Genomic DNA, 18,007 nt, shown 5'->3' with positions numbered 1-18,007 from the left:
GGTGAATTTTAAGGGGCGGTCAAAGAACTCAGGGATCAAGACCAGTGGTTTTTTAATGCAATTACATTTTAATTTATTTTTCAAATTTTTATTGGTGTATAGTTGATTTACAATGGTGTGTTAGTTTTGATGTACAGCAAAGTGAATCAATTATACACATACATATATCCACTCTTTTTTAGATTGTTTTCCCATATAGTTCATTACAGAGTATTGAGTAGAGTTCTCTGTGCTATGTGGTAGTTGCTTACTAGTTATCTGCTTTACACATAGTCGCTCAGTCTTGTCCAACTCTTTGCAACTCCGTGGACTGTAGCCCACCAGGCTCCTCTGTCCATTGAATTCTCCAGGCAAGAATACTGGAGTGAGTAGCCATTCCCTTCTCCAGGGGATTTTCCCAATTCAGGGATCAAACCCAGTCTCCTGCATTGCACACAGATTCTTTATCATCTGAGCCACCAGGGAAACCCATGGACTGGTGGGCTACAGTCCATGGGGTCACAAAGAGGCAGACAGACTTAACGACTCACAGTTTCACTTTCAGTTTATATATAGTAGTATGTCAATCCCTGAATTTTTAAAATTAATGTAAAAACTCCATGATAAATTATAACAATTTTGTATAAAGACAGGACCCATTAGTCAGATGGTTTTAAATGCTATGGAGAAAAACTAATTAGAGAAGGGAAAGGGTTGGAGGTTGAGTGGTTACCATTCAGAACAGAAGGATCAGGGAAAGTCTAGGGGAGAAGGTGACATTTTAGCAAAGACCTGAAGGAGCTGAGAGAGACTTGCAGATATCTGGGAGAAAAATGCTTCAGACACAGGGAGCAATAAGTGCAAATGCCCTGAGGTGGGAGTTGCATATCATATAACTGTATCTAACTTATAACTGTTACAGTTTATTCAGAGCCTAAAAGATACCAGACCCAGTGCAAGACACTGGTGATTCTGATACTGACCCCAAGAAGCTCTCAGCCCACCAGGATCTGCCAGGAACAACACTGTGTGATCAGTGCTATAATAGGGCTGAGAACAGTCCTGTGGGAACACAGGAAGGAGGACTTCCCTGAGGAGGTGAGCTTCAAACCAAGCCTAAAGGATGGGTGAGGTTTGGCAGCACAAGAATGGTAGTGAGAGTGAGGAGGAATGTCTAGGACACTCCCAGGCACTGAATCAGGAATGATGAGCTGTTGTGAGGGGAGCACTGAGTGTGGTAGGGTTTACATGTTCAATTTTCTACAGCTCCCAACACAGTGCCTGATATACAAACCAAAGCAGTGGTTCTTAACTTTGAACTGGGAATCACTGTGTGCCCCCCAGTCCCAGCCCCAAGATGCTGGTCAGTACTTATAGTCCCCCACGATCCTAACATGAAGCCGGGGCTAGATCTGCTGACGTAGAGGAAGGACATCAGACACACTGGTGCTGGGGTAGAAGGATGGTAGACACATGTCATCATCCAGGTCTTACAACTGAGGAAAATACCGCTTGATGAGTTCCACAACTAGCATCTGCTCACATGCTAGAAGCCGGGCAGACCTGGGCTGGACCTGAGCTCTTTTGTGTGAAGAGCATCACTTGGCCTCTGCAGCCTAGCACTGTGCTCTGGGCTTTCCCAAGGAATGCAGTCCCAAAGGCTTTAGTGGGGCAACTGTCCCCACACTCTTCCCTGGGGGCAGAAGGCGAATAATCTTTAGTATATTTTGGGATCTAAAGTAGCCTTATAATTCTTCCTTCTCTCCATGCACTTTATTACATCCCTTCCAATCCTAGAAAAGCCAGGCATCTTCCTCTGCACCCTGAGGTGTTAATTATTTCTCAATTAGCTCTTCCTGGTTGTAGAGCCTCGTGATGTGGAGAGGCCTAATGAGTTGCGGTGTTTATACACCCCCACGTCTTCAGAGCACTTTACCAATGGTAACTAATTAATGCTCACGACCCCCTTGGGAGGCAGGCAGAGAACTGCCGCCTTTTACTGGGAATTTGCAGGAGGCTCTGCAGCCAGGAGCTGCAGGTCCACTCCAGCTGGCTGTGGTCAGAGTAGATTTACTCCCCATTGAGAAAGTCCAGGGTGGTGGAGACCAGAATATAGCCCTCTCGCTGCTAGCCACCTCGTGGGTGACATCTCAGTCGATTGATCAGTCATTTATTGAGTGCCTTGATTTACAGAGCGCATTCATGGTTACAACCTCACAAGTTCCCTAAAAGAGAGAGAGAAATTCATTCATTCATTCATTGTCATCCACAACAAAGCAAAAGTCAGGTGCCTTGGTGCCCCACAGCCATAAGCTTAAGACACATCATAAGCTTAGTGGTTTCCACTGGCCACTGGTCAGACTGGGAATCCCTTGCAGGCAGGCACAGGTCTGGCTCTTTTCTGGATCCTTACCTCCAAGCAGAAGGCCTGGCCATGTTGGGTTCAGCAAGAGGTTTTGCTTTTTGCTTGTTTTAATATATCAATCAGTATATGAGTGGATGGTTTGTCTACTTGGGGTCAGAGCTCCTCTTAGGACATGCTGAGTTGTCTCTACATACAGAGCTCACAGCCTGGCACAGAGAAGGGCTCCTAGTGTGTGCTGAATGAACAAGGATGGCCGAGTTCATGGTGAACTCCCTGACCTCAACTTGCTCCTAACCTCCTGGAGAAGGTGTCTCAAAGTGGAGGTCACAGCAGACTGTGGTAAGAAGCTGTGAAGAAGGGAGAGCAAGATGCTGGGAGGGGAGCACTGCAAGGAGGGGTGGAATCCAGGAGGGCTTTGTAGAGGAGGGGATGTGAAATTAGACTTAAACGATAACTAGGAGTTTTTCAGGTTAAAAAGTAGCAGAGGGTGAATAGAAAGACAGTTCTATTCAGAGGGGCAACAGGTCACACTGCTATAAGGAAAAAGGCTTCAAGATAGTTCTGACTGGAGTATAGAGCACCCCCAGGTGTCAGGGAAGCACAACCAGAAAGACAGTGGGCACCACTGTGTCAGGGCTTGCTGGAACAGACTGTGGTTCTTATCTCTGAGGCTGGTGAAATTGTTTCTGTGAAGAATGCCCCCACCAGCGTACACGCATCTGTTTTGAGGCTTAACCCGAAACATCTCCTCCTCTGAGAAAAATGCCTGGACATTTTGCATTCCACTCTAGAGCATGTATTTGTTATAACTTGAAAACAAGAGTAATCGTCACTTCAGAAAGATGGCCGCCTCCTCTGCTGAGAGCGCTGACCAGTGTGAGAGGCAGGCTTGTGGGTAATGGAAGGGTTTTATACCAGAGAAGAACGTGGTCAGTTGTGTTTCTTTGCCTGAGTGAGGTGTGAACTGAGTTGGGAGGAGGGGGATGGAGAAAGAGGCCAGATGGGAGACTCCTGTAATGGCCCAGACTGATGAGGGGCGAGGAGGAGACAGACTCCAGAGAGCCACTGGGACAGGCCACTTGTTGGACTCCTGAACCCGCCCCCTAACCTGTAACCCAGACTGGCCCAGACAGACTAGACTGGAGGTGGGAACGTGGCCTTGCCTAGGAATGCTGCCCAGCCAATTCCCAGCCTTGAGACCTTGGGCCCGTTGCTTCCTGGTTTCTTCAGTAAAACAGAGCACCATGTGAAGCTGTTGTGACAGGCCCTTGAGAGACGTGATTGCAAGTATCTGGCTCAGCCTTCAATCACTCCGACTCTTAGGACTGCAGCTGCCCTTGCCCGCTGTGAGGAGACAGCCACCATTCTTCTGCCCCCGCTGACCACTGTGTGGAACACCAACGCCCTTCTGTCTCCAGGGACCTCTTCCCCCTGGGCTCAGAGTGCCCACTTGTTCATTTGCTCAGTGTCCAAGTCTCGAATGATTAGACATTAGAAGGGAGCTGAGAAAGTGGGCCTCTTTTTTTAAATCGAGATTCCTCAGACTAGAAGTGTGGCACCAATTGTCGTCATCATCATCATTGTTCACTATGTACCAAGAACAGTATTAGACACTTTACACCTGTATGTGATTAAATCCTTACAATAAAACCCCCAGAGGTATAATGATCACTGTTATGTCCCTTTTGCAGATGAGACAACCAAGGCTTGGAAAGGTTGGTTGGCTTGTGCATGGTCACCACAACTAGTAACAGAGAGAGAAAGGATTCATCTCCAGGTCTGTCTGATGCACAGCCCGATCTCCCCACTCAGAGCCTCCAATGGCAACTTGTTTGTAACAAACATACAGTTCAAGTTGTGGAGCAGTTACCCAATAGACCCATTCTGTCTGATTGGATACCCTCTGCTGGAGGCTCACTCTTTGGGGACCATCTCAAATGGTATCCTCTTGAGGAAACTGCCCTTGAAGCCTCCTCTGGCAGGGCCTCCCCACCTCTCTTTTTTAAAAAAAATATTTATTTGACTGCACTGGGTCTTTGTTGTGGCACACGGGATCTTCAGTTGCAGCATGTGGAATCTAGCTCCCTGACTAAGGATTGAACCCAGGCCTCCTGCACTGGACCACCATAGAAGTCCCACCTCCCCCTCTCTTGAGACCGTTCAGATTTTTTCCTGCCTCTCTCCTCTGACCTCCTCTCCCTCTCTGGTGTGTCATAGCTGAGTGTGTATATGTGTGGGGCAAACAGAGCTGAATGCAAATGCTCGCTTTGTCACCCACTTACAATGCGCCTGGGGGTGAGATACTCAATGTCCCTGAGGATCAGATGCCTTCATCCTGAAGACAGCAATGATATCTCCATGGAGTTGTGATGAAGACACAAGGAGTTAGCCCAGGTACAGGGCTTAGCACAGTGCCTGGTGAGTATCAGGGTTTGATAATGTTTGCCATTATTACAATTATTCTTTAAAATTTGTATTTACTTATTTACAGCTGTGCTCGTTCTTTGTTGCTGTGCATGGACTACTCTCTAGTTGCGTTACACGGGCTTCTCATTGCAGTGGCTTTCTTGTTGTGGAGCACGGACTCTAGGGATGCAGGCTTCGGGAGTTATGGCGTGTGGGCTCAGTAGTTGTGACGCATGGGCTCAGTTGCCCCTTGGTATGTGGGATCCTCCTAGACCAGGCATCGAACTTGCATCCCCTGCATTGGCAGGTGGATTTTTAACCACTGGGCCAACTCGGAAGTCCTATTATTAGGATTATTTTTAGTGATGAAAGTGCCCTGACTGGCACAAGGCCTGGCATACAGTTGGCCCTGTAGCACGTACAAAACACTTGTCTCCTCACCCCCATAGGCTGCACGCTCCCAGAGAGGAGGACCTATTTCTTGTTCATCTATTAGTCCCTCTCGTAGTAAATCTGATTACTATGTAGAAAGGCTTTGTACATGGTAAAACTCAATTTTTCTCCACATTGTAATTCTCAGTACATATTTGTTGAATTAATGTCTTTCTGAATGATTCCTTCAGTTCATAAGAAAGTCTTGCTAAAAGTGCAATGAAACAGAATCTCAGCAATAGTTAATCTGTCAGTCAACAAGTACCTTCTGAGCCCTTGCTTTGGGGTTAACACTACACAGCACTGGCCTAGCCAGAAGAAGGCTGGAACACAGTATAGATGCCCCAAGACAGAGAGAAGGATCACATTTGTGAATTCCAAGGATGACTCCAGCAGTTTACCTGGTCACTTTCATCCAGAAGGATGACAGTAACTGAGTTCCTTCCAACAAGCCTTTGCCAACTCCTAACACGGAGTTGTTAGGTGTGAGTGGACCAGGTGGAGTTTACACCCTCCAAGACTGGTGGCTTAGAGAGAGCAAGGCCGTGTCTGGAGGCAGATAGAGCTGGGCTTGCTTTCCAGGGCCAGCATTTACTGGCTGTGTGACCTGGGACAAAGGACTTGACCTTTCTGGGTTTTAGCTGCCTAAAATGGGGTCAGTAACCTCTTTGAAATGCTATGAAGAGTAAACAAACAGCACTGTAAAATAACTATGTAAACGGAAAGCTCTGTCTTAATAATAGAAATATCTTCAGATCATTCTTTTGTAAGATTAAATGTGTAATGAGGTGATAACTTTTAAATAATCAAATGAGATTATGTATGTAAAGCCCGTGAAGGGCACATGGTAACTAATGCTTAGTATAGGATGAACTATTGTTAATACTCCAGAGTGGCCCTCCGTCTGCTGCTCCACTACCCAGAGGCTCCTCCCTGCCATGTCCACATGGCTCACTCCTTCACCTGCTTCAGGTCTTTGCTCAAATGTCATGTTCACAGCCAGGACCTCCTGACACCCTAATTTTCACCACAATTCCCACCCCTGCTGGCGAGCGCTCCTGATACTCTCTCCCTTTGTTTTTTCTCCATAGCATTTATCATCATTTAACATACTAAATATCTAGTTTTGGGTTCATTGTGTTAGATTTCCCACCTCTGCCCCCTGACTCTACCCCAGTGGAGTGGAGGAGGCAGTGATTTTTGTTTGTTTTGTTCACTGCAGCAGCCCCAGTGCCTATTCCATGGGGCACCAAACTTCTTCTGCAAAGGGCCAGACAGTAAATACTGTTTACTGTTACTGTTTACTGGGTTTTACAGGCCATATGGTCTCTGTCACAAATACTCAACTCTGCTGTTATAGCAAGACAGCAGCCATCAGTTCAGTTCAGTCGCTCAGTCGTGTCCAGCTCTCTGTGACCCCATGATTCGCAGCACGCCAGGCCTCCCTGTCCATCACCAACTCCCGGAGTTCACTCAGACTCACGTCCATCGAGTCAGTGATGCCATCCAGCCATCTCATCCTCTGTCATCCCCTTCTCCTCCTGCCCCCAATCCCTCCCAGCATCAGAGTCTTTTCCAATGAGTCAACTCTTCGCATGAGGTGGCCAAAGTACTGGAGTTTCAGCTTTAGCATCATTCCTTCCAAAAAACACCCAGGGCCGATCTCCTTTAGGATGGACTGGTTGGATCTCCTTGCAGTCCAAGGGACTCTCAAGAGTCTTCTCCAACACCACAGTTCAAAAGCATCAATTCTTCAGACCGCAGCCATAAACATATGCAAATAAATGAGCACAGCTGTGTTTCAATAAAACTTTATTTACAAAAACAGGCAGTGGGCCTAATTTGGCCTATGGACCATAGTTTGCCAACCCCTGGCCTAGATCACTATCTGACACATTATAAATGCTCAATAAAGATTTTATGAATGAATGAATGATCATTAATTAATGTTAATAAATGAATATTTAATTAAAAGTGAATTAAGTTAGTGAATGAATGAGCACAAGACACCTGGTATAAGGCATAGTACTCAAGAAACACTTATTTCTTCCTATTTTATTTATTTTTAAAAATTTTATCTATTTTTTAATTGAAGGATAATTGCTTTACAGAAATTTGTTGGTTTGCGCCAAATATCAACATGAATCAGCCATAGGTACACATATGTCCCCTCCTTCTTGAACCACCTTCCCATCTCCCTCCTCCTTCCTATTGTATACTTAATAAATACTACAGGGCAGGCCATGGTGTATTTATTAGAGGTACAAACAAGGTGCCATGCAAGTACTTGGAGGTGGCAGAGTCTTCCTCTTGGGATGAGGAAGGGCTTCAAGGGCATCTAAAGCTTGCCCCCCACCCCCGAAGCAGGTCCCGGGTCAAAGATCTGAGGGCACAGGGGGCTTCCCTGGTAGCTTAGCTGGTAAAGAATCTGCCTGCAATGCAGGAGACCCCAGTTCAATTCCTGGGTGAGGAAGCTCCACTGGAGAAGGGATAGGCTACCCACTCCAGTATTCTTGGGCTTCCTTGGTGGCTCAGCTGGTAAAGAATCTGCCTGCAGTGTGGGAGACCTGGGTTCAATCCCTGGGTTGGGAAGATCCCCTGGAGAAGGGAAAAGCTACCCACTCCAGTATTCTGGCCTGGAGAATTCCATCGACTGTATAGTCTGTATAGTCCATGGGATCGCAAAAAGTCAGACACGACTGAGTGACTTTCACTTGTACTTACTAGTTTATTTGGGAGATGATCTCAGGAAACACTGAGAAGAGAGTAGGGAAGTGAGAAGAAAGAGCTTGAAATGAATACAGGCTGTGATAAAAAATGAACAGCTTACTTCTATGGGCCACTGGGCCTTAATCTCACATTCCTCAAATTATCCTATCCCCCCACCCACTCCAGCTTATGAGGCTTAGGCATTTATGCAATTTCCATGCCCCATTGGTTGAAAGCTACTCCTGGGGTGTCAGCTACCCAGTGCTTCCAGACAGGTGGAGAGTGTCAGGAGCTTGCAGTAGGATTACCTTACTGGGTACCTGGTGGGTGAGCAGAGAGGGGACACTGAAGTAATACATGAGCTAGTATTGGAAGATAAACACACAGACTTGTTTAAGATACTATTTTCAGATCTTTGATGCCCACAGTTCCAGTTCAGTCGCTCAGTCACATCCGACTCTTTGCGACCCCATGGACTGCAGCACACCAGGCCTCCCTGTTCATCACCAACTCCCAGAGTAAACATAAGTTTACTCAAACTTACGTCCATTGAGTCAGGGATGCCATCCACCCATCTCATCCTCTGTCGTCCCCTTCTCCTCCCACCTTCAATCTTTCCCAGCATCAGGGTCTTTTCCAATGAGTAATCCTATCAGGGACAGTTGCTAATAGCTGTTCCAGCAGATAGACTGAGAGCATCTTCTGTCCTTTGCACTCAATTGGAAAACTCTCTGGGAAGGACTCTGATTGGCCCAACCTTGGTCACGTCAGTGTTTGCAGTCAGGGGTGAGGTATTATGGTTGACAGCCCTCTGCCACCACTCCAAGTGGGGAAGGAATGGTTAGTAGCCCAGGAAGGAGAGGTGCTATTCCCAGCAGGGAGGCACACTGGGCAGATGATGGAGGTAATCGCTCTCCACCACAGTAGGGGTTCTTCTATTGGTTTCTTTGACTTTGTGGATTACAAATAAAACTCACAGAAGACCTGCAATTTAATGAAACAATTTACATGCTAAGATAGAACAAGTCCCAGCATAGAGCTATTGACTAGTTTGGAAACAAACATGAAAAGTGCATTCAGTTTTTTTTTAAGTGTGCAGTTAATAGAGCAACATATGTGATAGAAGAGAAAAAGTAATCTAAACTCAAAACAGTTAAAAAGTCATTCTTTAGTACTCTTTAGCCTGCCTGCCTTGGGGGACCTCAGGAAAGTTATTGAACCTCTCTGAACCTCAGTTTCTTCATCTGTAAAATGCAGACAGTGCTAATACATAGCTCCTGGGCTTGGGAAGGTTAAAATGAGGTGAGGTGTGTGAAACATGAGCCATGGGGACTGGCCAATGGAGAGTTCTCAGTAAATAATAGTTTTGATGATGACAAGGACAACTTTAAAATGTTATAAAAAATTATTTATTTATTATAATTGGAGGCTAATTACTTTACAACATTGTGGTGGTTTTTGCCATTCATTGACATGAATCAGCCACAGGGAACAACTTTTTTTTTAACCTCCCTGTGGGAACCTTCTGTGCTCAAATTGTTCTTCTGTGGCCACCTAGAGGCCAGCCGGAGCTTTTCCACAGCTCCGCAAGTTTTTACTCACCACTGGTGGCTCAGATGGTAAAGAATCCTCCTGCAACACAGGAGATGTGGGTTCGATCCCTGGGTTGGGAAGATTCCCCTGGAGGAGAGCATGGCTGCCCACTCCAGTATTCTTGCCTAGAGAATTCTGGGAACAGAGGAACCTGGCGAACTTCAGTCCATAGGGTCACAAAGAATTGATCACAACTGAAGCGACTGAGCAAGCTCTCTAAGAACCTGCCCCTCCCACCTCTGCTCCTCCTCATCTCCAAACTAGAGAGGTCACACCCCAAGCAGACCTGGTGTACAGGAACGGTGCTCCAGGTGTGTGGAACACAGTGACCAGAGCCAAGAAGCAGGCAATGGGGGCCAGTACTACCAACGACGTGCAACCTGGAGGGGTTGCCTGTGGGAGGAGCCAGGGTGGGAGGGAGCAGGCGGTGTCCTTCACCTCATCAGCAAACCTTGCCAGTAACTTCGGCCCTATGGAGCCAGAGCTAGAGCCAGGGAGGGTTTCTTGCTGGAGGCATGCCCACGATGCTGGGGATCTGTTTCCATCTGCTCATTTTACTGCTGAGTTGTAAAGTGCTAAATGTCATTATCCTCCCCTTCCTTAAACAAGAAAAAAAGTTAACAGCCTGAGAAAAGGAGATATTTCACTTCATTTGGCATCCAGCCACCATCATCCACACAGGGTGTTCCCTCGAGGCTTGATTACGGTTGGGAGAAGCCCTGTTCTGTTCTGCTTTCAGCTGCTAGCACCGCTCTGTGTCAGCTCCAGGCTGGGCACCCGCGGCTGGAGGCAGGTCAGAGCTGTGCCTGGCTGCCAGGAGAGTAGGCAGCTCCCACACTCTGAACACCTCAAACACTTTACAGAGAATGGGGGCAAGAGCAAAGTGACTTGTTCAAGGTCACAGACTGCTTTTTAGCATCTGCTCCTGGTTCGATTCCTGGGTCGGGAAGCTCCACTGGAGAAGGGATAGGTATTCTTGGGCTTCCCTTGTAGCTCAGTTGGTAAAGAATCAGCCTGCAATACAGGAGACCTGGGTTCAATCCCTAGGTTGGGAAGATCCCCTGGAGAAGGGAAAAGCTACCCACTCCAGTATTCTGGCCTAGAGAATTCCATGGACTGTATAGTCCATGGGGTCACAAAGAGTTGGACACAACTGAGCGACTTTCACTTTCACTGTGTGGTGAAGGTGAAACTTGAATCAAGACATACAAATCACATAAAATAAGGGTTCAACACAATAGAAAGACAAACTGAGAAGACTTAAAAAAAATGGACTGATGCCTTCAATAGGTAGTGATCTGCCTGTCTACCAGAGGCATGCAAGTGGGTTTAGATACTCTCTCAGAACATTCACTGTTGAGAGGAGTTCTGATTTAGATGGAGAGGCTGGAAGAGGTGATGGCTGAGATTATTTTCAATGTTGAGCTTCTAGAAACCTATAACTGAAAAATCTCACCTGTTTTCATGATCTTAAACATGCCTTGCTCATACTGACTAACAGGAGTTTCCAGCATCTTATGTTGGTTGCTAGACACAGAGGAAGGAATGGGCAGGCAGCACAAGGTGCGATTCATCTTCATTACTCTGATTATGGGGTCATTAAGGCTTTTACTCTGCAGTGCTCCCCTAAGGAGTGCCTGCTGCTTCAGCTACGTGACAGACAGTTGTCCTCCCAGCCGCCCAGTAGGCAGGGGTATTTCACAGGACTTGAAGCTGTAATTGAATAAAGATCATCCACCCACTAGCCTCCCACTACAAGCCAGAGCTGTGATCCCAGGTGCCTGCTAGGCCTGGCCTCTGCAGTGCCTTGCTGAAGAGGGGTGGCCAAGGCCAGGTCCTGAGCCCCAGGGATAGCCACCCTCTCCTCCCCACTGGGCTGGGGGAAAGGCCAGTAACAGAATGAACATGACCAGTGTGGAGGGTGGGACACACCTCTAGTTTACACCTCCGAGAGCATCACATCGGGTCTTCCACAGTCCCCACTGTGGCCCACAAGGCCCTGCACGACCCACTCTACATACTCTAGACTGTGAGCTCCCCGAAGGTGTGGGCAGGAGCTAGTCTGCTCTCCACTTAGCCCCAGAGCCTGGAGCTATGCTTGGCGCTTAACCAGTGCTTGATAAATGTTAAGTGAGTGACTCGAAGGCCTATAGTCTTCCTGAACTTTACAGAAGTAAACTTGACAAAGGAGGCAGCCCAAAGGGCAGAGGTCACTGGCCCGAGAGTCTGGAGGTGGGGTTCAAGTTAGTATCTGTCATTGATTCATGGTTTGACCTTGGGCAACTCCCTGCTCCCTTGCCTCAGTCTCCTTATCTGGGCCTCGGCTTCCTGGCCACAAATTTGGGGATTTCGCCTAAAGCTGGAGAGGAGGTGGAAGGAAAGCCCATGCTTTCTCGTTGAGCTCTAGCCTGCAAAGGCCCCTAGGGGGTAGTCTTGGTCCCATCCTCAGCCCTTGTGGACCCGGTGATGGAGTCACCTGTTTGGGACTGAGGTAGCCACGTCCCTGCTGTGAGTTTACTCAGTACAGCAAACCAAACTGAGCCTAGCTTATGTGCCAAGCTCAGTGCAGGGCCATGGGGCTGAATCAGATGTGGCCCTTGTTGAACAGAACCAGAGTCGAATGGGGACAACAGACATGGTGAGATCATTATGGTGCAAGGATAAAGGAATGTAAGCAACGCAGTGAGATATGATGCCCTGAGAGTATACACAAAACAGAGTGGCGGATGAGAGCTGCAGGAGTCGGCAAGACTTCCTGGAAGAGGCAGGTTTGAACTGAGCACTAGAGATAAAAATGATAGGAAGAAAAGTCAGTGGAGGAATAGGATGTACAAAGATACAGAAGTAAGGCAGTTTGTGAGCAGGGAGGCTAAGTACACTGTGGGGAGGGAGCAGGGTAGTGACAGGTTGTGTTGGTGATCCCAGGCCCAACTCTAGACCACTCATGACACACCTCCCAGGAAGGGCTGTGTCCCAGGAGGCAGCATACAACGGGGTAAGTCTGGCTCAAAGCCTGGCTCTTCCCATGCTTATCTGCGACCTTGTTCAGTGTCTCTGTGTTCTCATCTGTAAAATGATTGCAATGCCTACTCTTCAGGACTGGTGAGAGAACTGAATGAGTTTACGTGTATGAAGTGCCTTGCACATAGGAGGCAGTCCTGGGAGTGGGGTTTCTTTTCTCTTTTCGGCTTTTGGCTAGTATGCAGATACTCCTGACAAAAGCTCTAGTGGGTATTTGTTAGTCATTTATATGATTAACGTGAATGAGATTACCAGAAAGAAAGTTTATTGAACAGTTTTGGCAGGAGGAGGAGGCAATGGAGGGAGAAATGCATAACCTTGGGGACAGGAAAAGCAAGGAAGAAAACAGACTGGGAAGCCTGGGGGAGGCAACAAACCTCACCAGCTTCCCAGCTTTACCAGCAAACCACTTTGAATTCAGTTTGCCTGTCTGGGAAGTAGGAGAAGAAAGAGATGGGTTCCTGTCTTCCCTGGTTGCTCAGTTGGTAAAGAATAGGCCCGCAATGCAGGAGACCCAGGTTTGATCCCTGGGTTGGGAAGATCTCCTGGAGAAGGAAACGGCAATCCATTCCAGTATTCTTGCCTGGAAAATCCCATGGACAGAGGAGCCTGGTGGACTACAATCCATGGGGTTGCAAGAATCAGACACGACTGAGCGACTAAACCACCACCATCTGTCCTAGGGAAGGTCACAGGTCACAGTCACGGGTAGAGAAGGGATGCGGGAGAAGTGGGCAGGCTGTGTGTGCTGCCTGCTGTCCAGTCACCTCCCGGACTCTGCTGCAACAGAGAGGAATGAAGGAGGGAAAGGAAGTCTTCATGAGCTCTGGGATGGAGCTCAGAGGCCTTGGGTGGCCTTACTTTCCAGATTTCACAGGAACCTGGAATGACAGCATTATGCCAGTGGATATCACCCAGAGGGCCCTGGGTGACAGGTGACACATAAACACTTAAACTTCAGTGTTATCAGTTTATTAGTAGTTTTCCAAACCTGAAGAATGCTGTAAGTAAGTTGGAGGGACAGGATGAGGAGGCTAGGGAGTGTGACTCTGAGCAAGCCACTTCCCTTCCAGGGCTCTCAGTCTTCCCAGAAAGAGAGATCTCTAGGGACCACACTTCTCAGTCTGTCCTGCATCTATCACAGGTGACATGAGAACTAAGGCAGGGGTGCTGGCTTATCCCTGGTGCCGTCTAAGTGTCAGGAAAATGAATAAAGCAGTGAGTAAAACTTTTTTTTTTTTAAGTGGGGGAAGGAAATGCAAAATAAATCACAAACCATTATGGACCGGTGCGGGGGTGGGGTGTCTTGCCACTGCAATTACATACAACCAACAGTCTTGCAGTCTGGAAAGAACTGGTTTTTTAGAGTTTTAAGTTAAATTAGCAATGGCAACCCACTCCAGTACTCTTGCCTGGAGAATCCTATGGGCAGAGGAGCCTGGTAGGCTGCAGTCCATGGGGTTGCGAAGAGTCAGACTTGACTGAGCAACTTCACTTCACTTTTCACTTTTCACTTTTATGCATTGCAGAAGGAAATGGCAACCCACTCCAGGGTTCTTGCCTGGAGAATCCCAGGGACGGGGGAGCCTGGTTGGCTGCCGTCTATGGGGTCGCACAGAGTCGGACACGACTGAAACGACTTAGCAGCAGCAGCAGCTCTTGTTAGTAAGACCATAAGAATCTAGCTTGATGGTTCCCAGATTTGCTAACAATCAAAGCTGAAGTCTTTGACAATAAAATTCTACATCTATGATTCTATAACTTCGATTTCAAGAGTGTAAAATTCCAAGATTTTTTCAGTGTCTGGTAGAAGGTTTGAGATTGGGCACAGGGTGCACTTCCTTGGGTGGGGCCCTTACATTCTCCTAAGAATACAGAAGTCAAGGGAAGATTCTACCAATGGGCCTTATTTCAGGGAGTTTGAGGGTCTTTCAGACCAAGTTGGCCAAGAATGAGGCCTGCTGGAAGACTGTTAAGAGGGAAGGAAAGAGCGCTGAGCAGCCAGGTGTAGGCTGCGGCCCTGCCCTTATCTGGCAGCTGTGCCCTCTGTTCTAGCCACGACTTCTCCCACTGCCAGACCTGAGACCTACTCCAGTAGAGGGGGCCTTATTATAAGGATAGAGCGTGGCTCACGGGAATCCAGTAACAGGCTCCTGGGTACTAGAGTACCTGCCCAAATGGAGGCAATTATCTTCTGCATCTCTTGGGAGACGCCATGTTACTTTTCTGCATATTTGCACAATTTGGGCCTTCCCATTGGCAGTTTCCCGCTGGCCTCTCGCGTCTGCCCCCAGCCTCCCTTGCTGTCCTGGATCAGGCTCTTTTGCCTCCGTGGACGCGTCCAACTGTCCTTGTGTCTCAAGGTCCCCATTCCAACTCCCGGAAGACAGTCTGATGGGCTCCACTTACCCACCAGCCTATGGCACAGCGAGCCGGTTTCCAGCGCCTGGACCAGGTCCAACCATCTCCGAGCGGTGGGGAGGGCGGGGAGACTCAGGGACCCTCAGACGGAGAACGCGCGGCGCTCCCGCAGGGAGCTCGCGCCCTCGCCCTTGTGCTCCATGGTCTCGAAGAGCAGCCGCACCAGCGCCGGCCGTCCCTGGGCCACCAAGGCCCGGGCCAGCCCCAGCACCTCGTCCGTGTGCGCGCGCCACACGCGCTGCAGCTCCTGCCGCAGGCGCGCCGCCGGGTACTTGTCCTGGGCGCGCCGCAGCCACACGTCCACCTCGCGGCCCACCTCGCCGTCGCTGAGCTGCGCCTGGCTCCACTGCGCCAGCAGCGCCTCGAGCAGGCAGCCGAAGCCCTCGGCGTGGCTGCAGCCCGCGTCGTCCAGCTCCACGGCGCGCTTGAAGCAAGCCGCCGCGTTGGCCTCCTCGCCCTTGATGCGCAGGCACTTGCCGCGCAGCAGCTGCAGCTCCGGCAGCGTGGCGCCCAGCTCCGACTCGCCGGCCTTGGCCAGGAAGACCAGCGCCTGGTTCAGCGCCGCCTCGTCCACCGCCAGCAGCTCCTGCACGGCGTCCACGCCCATGTAGTAGTAGACCTGGGGTGGGGGCGGCGGCGTGAGCCTTCCTCCCCGGCTCTCTCGCTGCTCCCCCTTCATTCCAGTCTCACTACTTACTGTTTTAAAAATTCCATGCATTCATTCCCACCCTCCCCGCCTTCAACAATTATTCATCGCAAAGTTTGGTCTCCCTCTCCTGGAGAAGGAGACAGTGCTCTCTCTGATTCCAGCTCCAGCCCCACCAATCTCGGCCATATAACCTTGAGCGGGACCCTCTCAGGGCCGCAGTTTTCTCTCACAAAAGATATTGTAACCTCTCGGTGATTATTCCCTGGGCACAGAAGGAATCAGAATAATGGCCCACGCTTTCCGAGCGCTTAGAAAGAACTGGGCCCTGTTCTGAACGCTATTGGTGTATCACCACCTCTAACCCTCCCTGTAGCTGTAGGAGGCAGGTTATCAGGCACAAGGATGCCCCATATGCTTCTGTGCCCTCAGTGCCCTGGCCTGACACAGAGTTAACAGTTTTTGTTTAGTAAGCCACTGACTACCCAAGCCAAGAGGCTGCCTTACCTGGCCGATGTCCAGGTAGGTCTTGAGGCCTGGGCACACCTTGACCACTTCCTCGAGGTCGGCCTTGGCGCAGGCCAGGTGGTTCCTGTCAGGCATGCCCCCAAGCCCCAGCTTGCCTCGCTCCAGGTCGTGCAGGTAGGCTCTGATGTGGATCTGCCCACAGAGAGTCAGCTGAGGGAAGATGCTCCAAGCCAGGACCCCTGCCCTCCTTGCTGTTGTCAATAAAGCCTGTGTTTTTTTCCTCAACAGCAACTCAGGGAGTTTCTGTGGTGCAGTTGAAAGCCCCTGAGACTGGGACTCAGAAGTGCTAGATCCTGGTCCTGTGCCAGCTTGGACCAGCCTCTTTCTGGGCCTTAATTCCCCTCTCTGTGCAATAAAGGGGGTTGGATGAAGTAAGAGCCATTCATTCATTCTCTCACTCATTCATTCAACAAATATTTCCTGAGTTCCCACCATATACCAGGCCCTGTGCTAGGTACTGGAGTGCAGTGGTGATAAGACAGATGAGGTCCCTGCCCTGGCAGAACTTAACATTCTAGTAGGGATGATGATCATAAACAAGTAAATGGTACCACTTCAAGTGGTGACGAGTACAATGAAAAAATAAACAGATGATGGGATACAGCTGACTAGGGGAGGGAGTTATTTGAGATGGGATGGCAGCGCCGATTTTGTGAGGGTCTGTGTAAGCAAGTAGTGTGGGAAGAATGGCAGGTGGCCCCAGCTTGCAAGCATCAAGTTACAAATGATTCCGGACCCTTGCTTTCATCACCACTTCCTCCTTTTCCCCCCACATCTGTTTGGAGCATTTAGGAAATCTAGAGGTTCAGGAGAGGTAGGGAAGAGGTGGAGAAAGAGGAAGTAGGAAAAAGGGGTTGTTGTCATTGAAGGTATTAATACTCTATAGCCATCAGTAGGCCCTGGTTCTAAGGTAGCTTTAAGGTGGGGGTGGGGTGGGGGTGGGAATCTTTGGCTTTGGAGCCAGTTGAACTTGGCTGAATTCCAGCCCTTCCTCCTCTTCATCTGCATGACCTCTGTGAGCCTCATTTTCCACATCTGAAAAATCAGTACACTAAGATCTTCCTTGGAGAGTTACCGTGACAATGGAGAGAACATGTTCTAGCCCGGACCTAGCAATGGTGGGTGCTCAGTTGATTCAATCATTCAACAGATCGTCAGGAGCCTGCTATGTGCCAGGTACTGTTCTAGGATATATAGTAGAGAGCAAAATGACAAATTCCCTGCCCTCGTGGAGCATGTATTTTAGCTGGAGGGTGGGGGGAGACAAATAAACATAAACCAGAAAATAGTATGTTAGGGAATGATAAATGCTAGTAAGAAAAAATAAACCAGCACAGGAGGACACGATGTGCTGGTGAGAGGCTGACATTTTCAGGAGGATGGCTGCTAGCAGCTGCCTTTTCAAGCCCTCCATGAAGTGAGGGAGGAAGCCAATGGGACATCTGGGAGAAGAGCCTTCTAGGCGGAGACCCTAACTAGTAACTGCTGGCAACATGATTATGTCACCAGGACCGAGACCCAGGGAGCAGATTTGCCCTCATGTCCCATGCAAGGTAATAGAGAAGGCTGTTTAGCCTGGAGCAAAGTAAACTCAGAGGTCCAGATCTCTGCCCCCAAGCAGTGCATTCTGTGGGGACTCCTGAGGGCAGATCTGAGACCAGTGTGGGGAAGCCAGAGGCAGGCAGCTCTTGGTTAAATTAGTAATCTGCAGAGCTGAATGACCATAGTGGACTGCCTTAAGAAACAGTGAGCCAGTTAAAAATATACCTAATAATAGTAATCAACCACTTATAAACTCTTACTATGTGCTCAGTACTGAGTTTTACACACAGAATCTAATTTAAGCCTCATAACAACTCTGTGAGGCAGGTACAATTACCTTCAGCCTGTTTATAGATGAAGAAAGT

The 18,007-nt window shown here is 48.8% G+C and overlaps 1 protein-coding gene across 3 annotated transcripts in view; it reads right to left on the bottom strand.

Annotated features, from left to right (window-relative positions):
* Positions 1 to 18,007, bottom strand: part of TTC22 (tetratricopeptide repeat domain 22) — an 83,277-nt gene that overhangs the window by 45,156 nt on the left and 20,114 nt on the right. Inside the window, exons 6-8 of one of the 3 annotated variants that reach the window (XR_006641221.1) lie at positions 16,080 to 16,232; positions 14,915 to 15,545; positions 12,749 to 13,386 (exon numbers count right to left, since the gene is read on the bottom strand). Coding sequence is in view for 1 of the 3 variants with exons in the window: in XM_045166152.1 (XP_045022087.1) it covers positions 15,009 to 15,545; positions 16,080 to 16,232 (690 nt within the window). In the remaining 2 variants the exon portion in view is untranslated. Of the gene's footprint in view, positions 1 to 12,748; positions 13,387 to 14,052; positions 15,546 to 16,079; positions 16,233 to 18,007 lie in introns of those variants that run through there. The other 2 variants (XR_006641222.1, XM_045166152.1) reach the window with 2 other exon arrangements.

This window comes from Bubalus bubalis, chromosome 6, assembly GCF_019923935.1.
Source record: "Bubalus bubalis isolate 160015118507 breed Murrah chromosome 6, NDDB_SH_1, whole genome shotgun sequence".
Classification (NCBI taxonomy): domain Eukaryota; kingdom Metazoa; phylum Chordata; class Mammalia; order Artiodactyla; family Bovidae; genus Bubalus; species Bubalus bubalis.
Note: the sequence above shows the minus strand (reverse complement) of the source record. Positions and strands in the feature narration are given on the sequence as shown.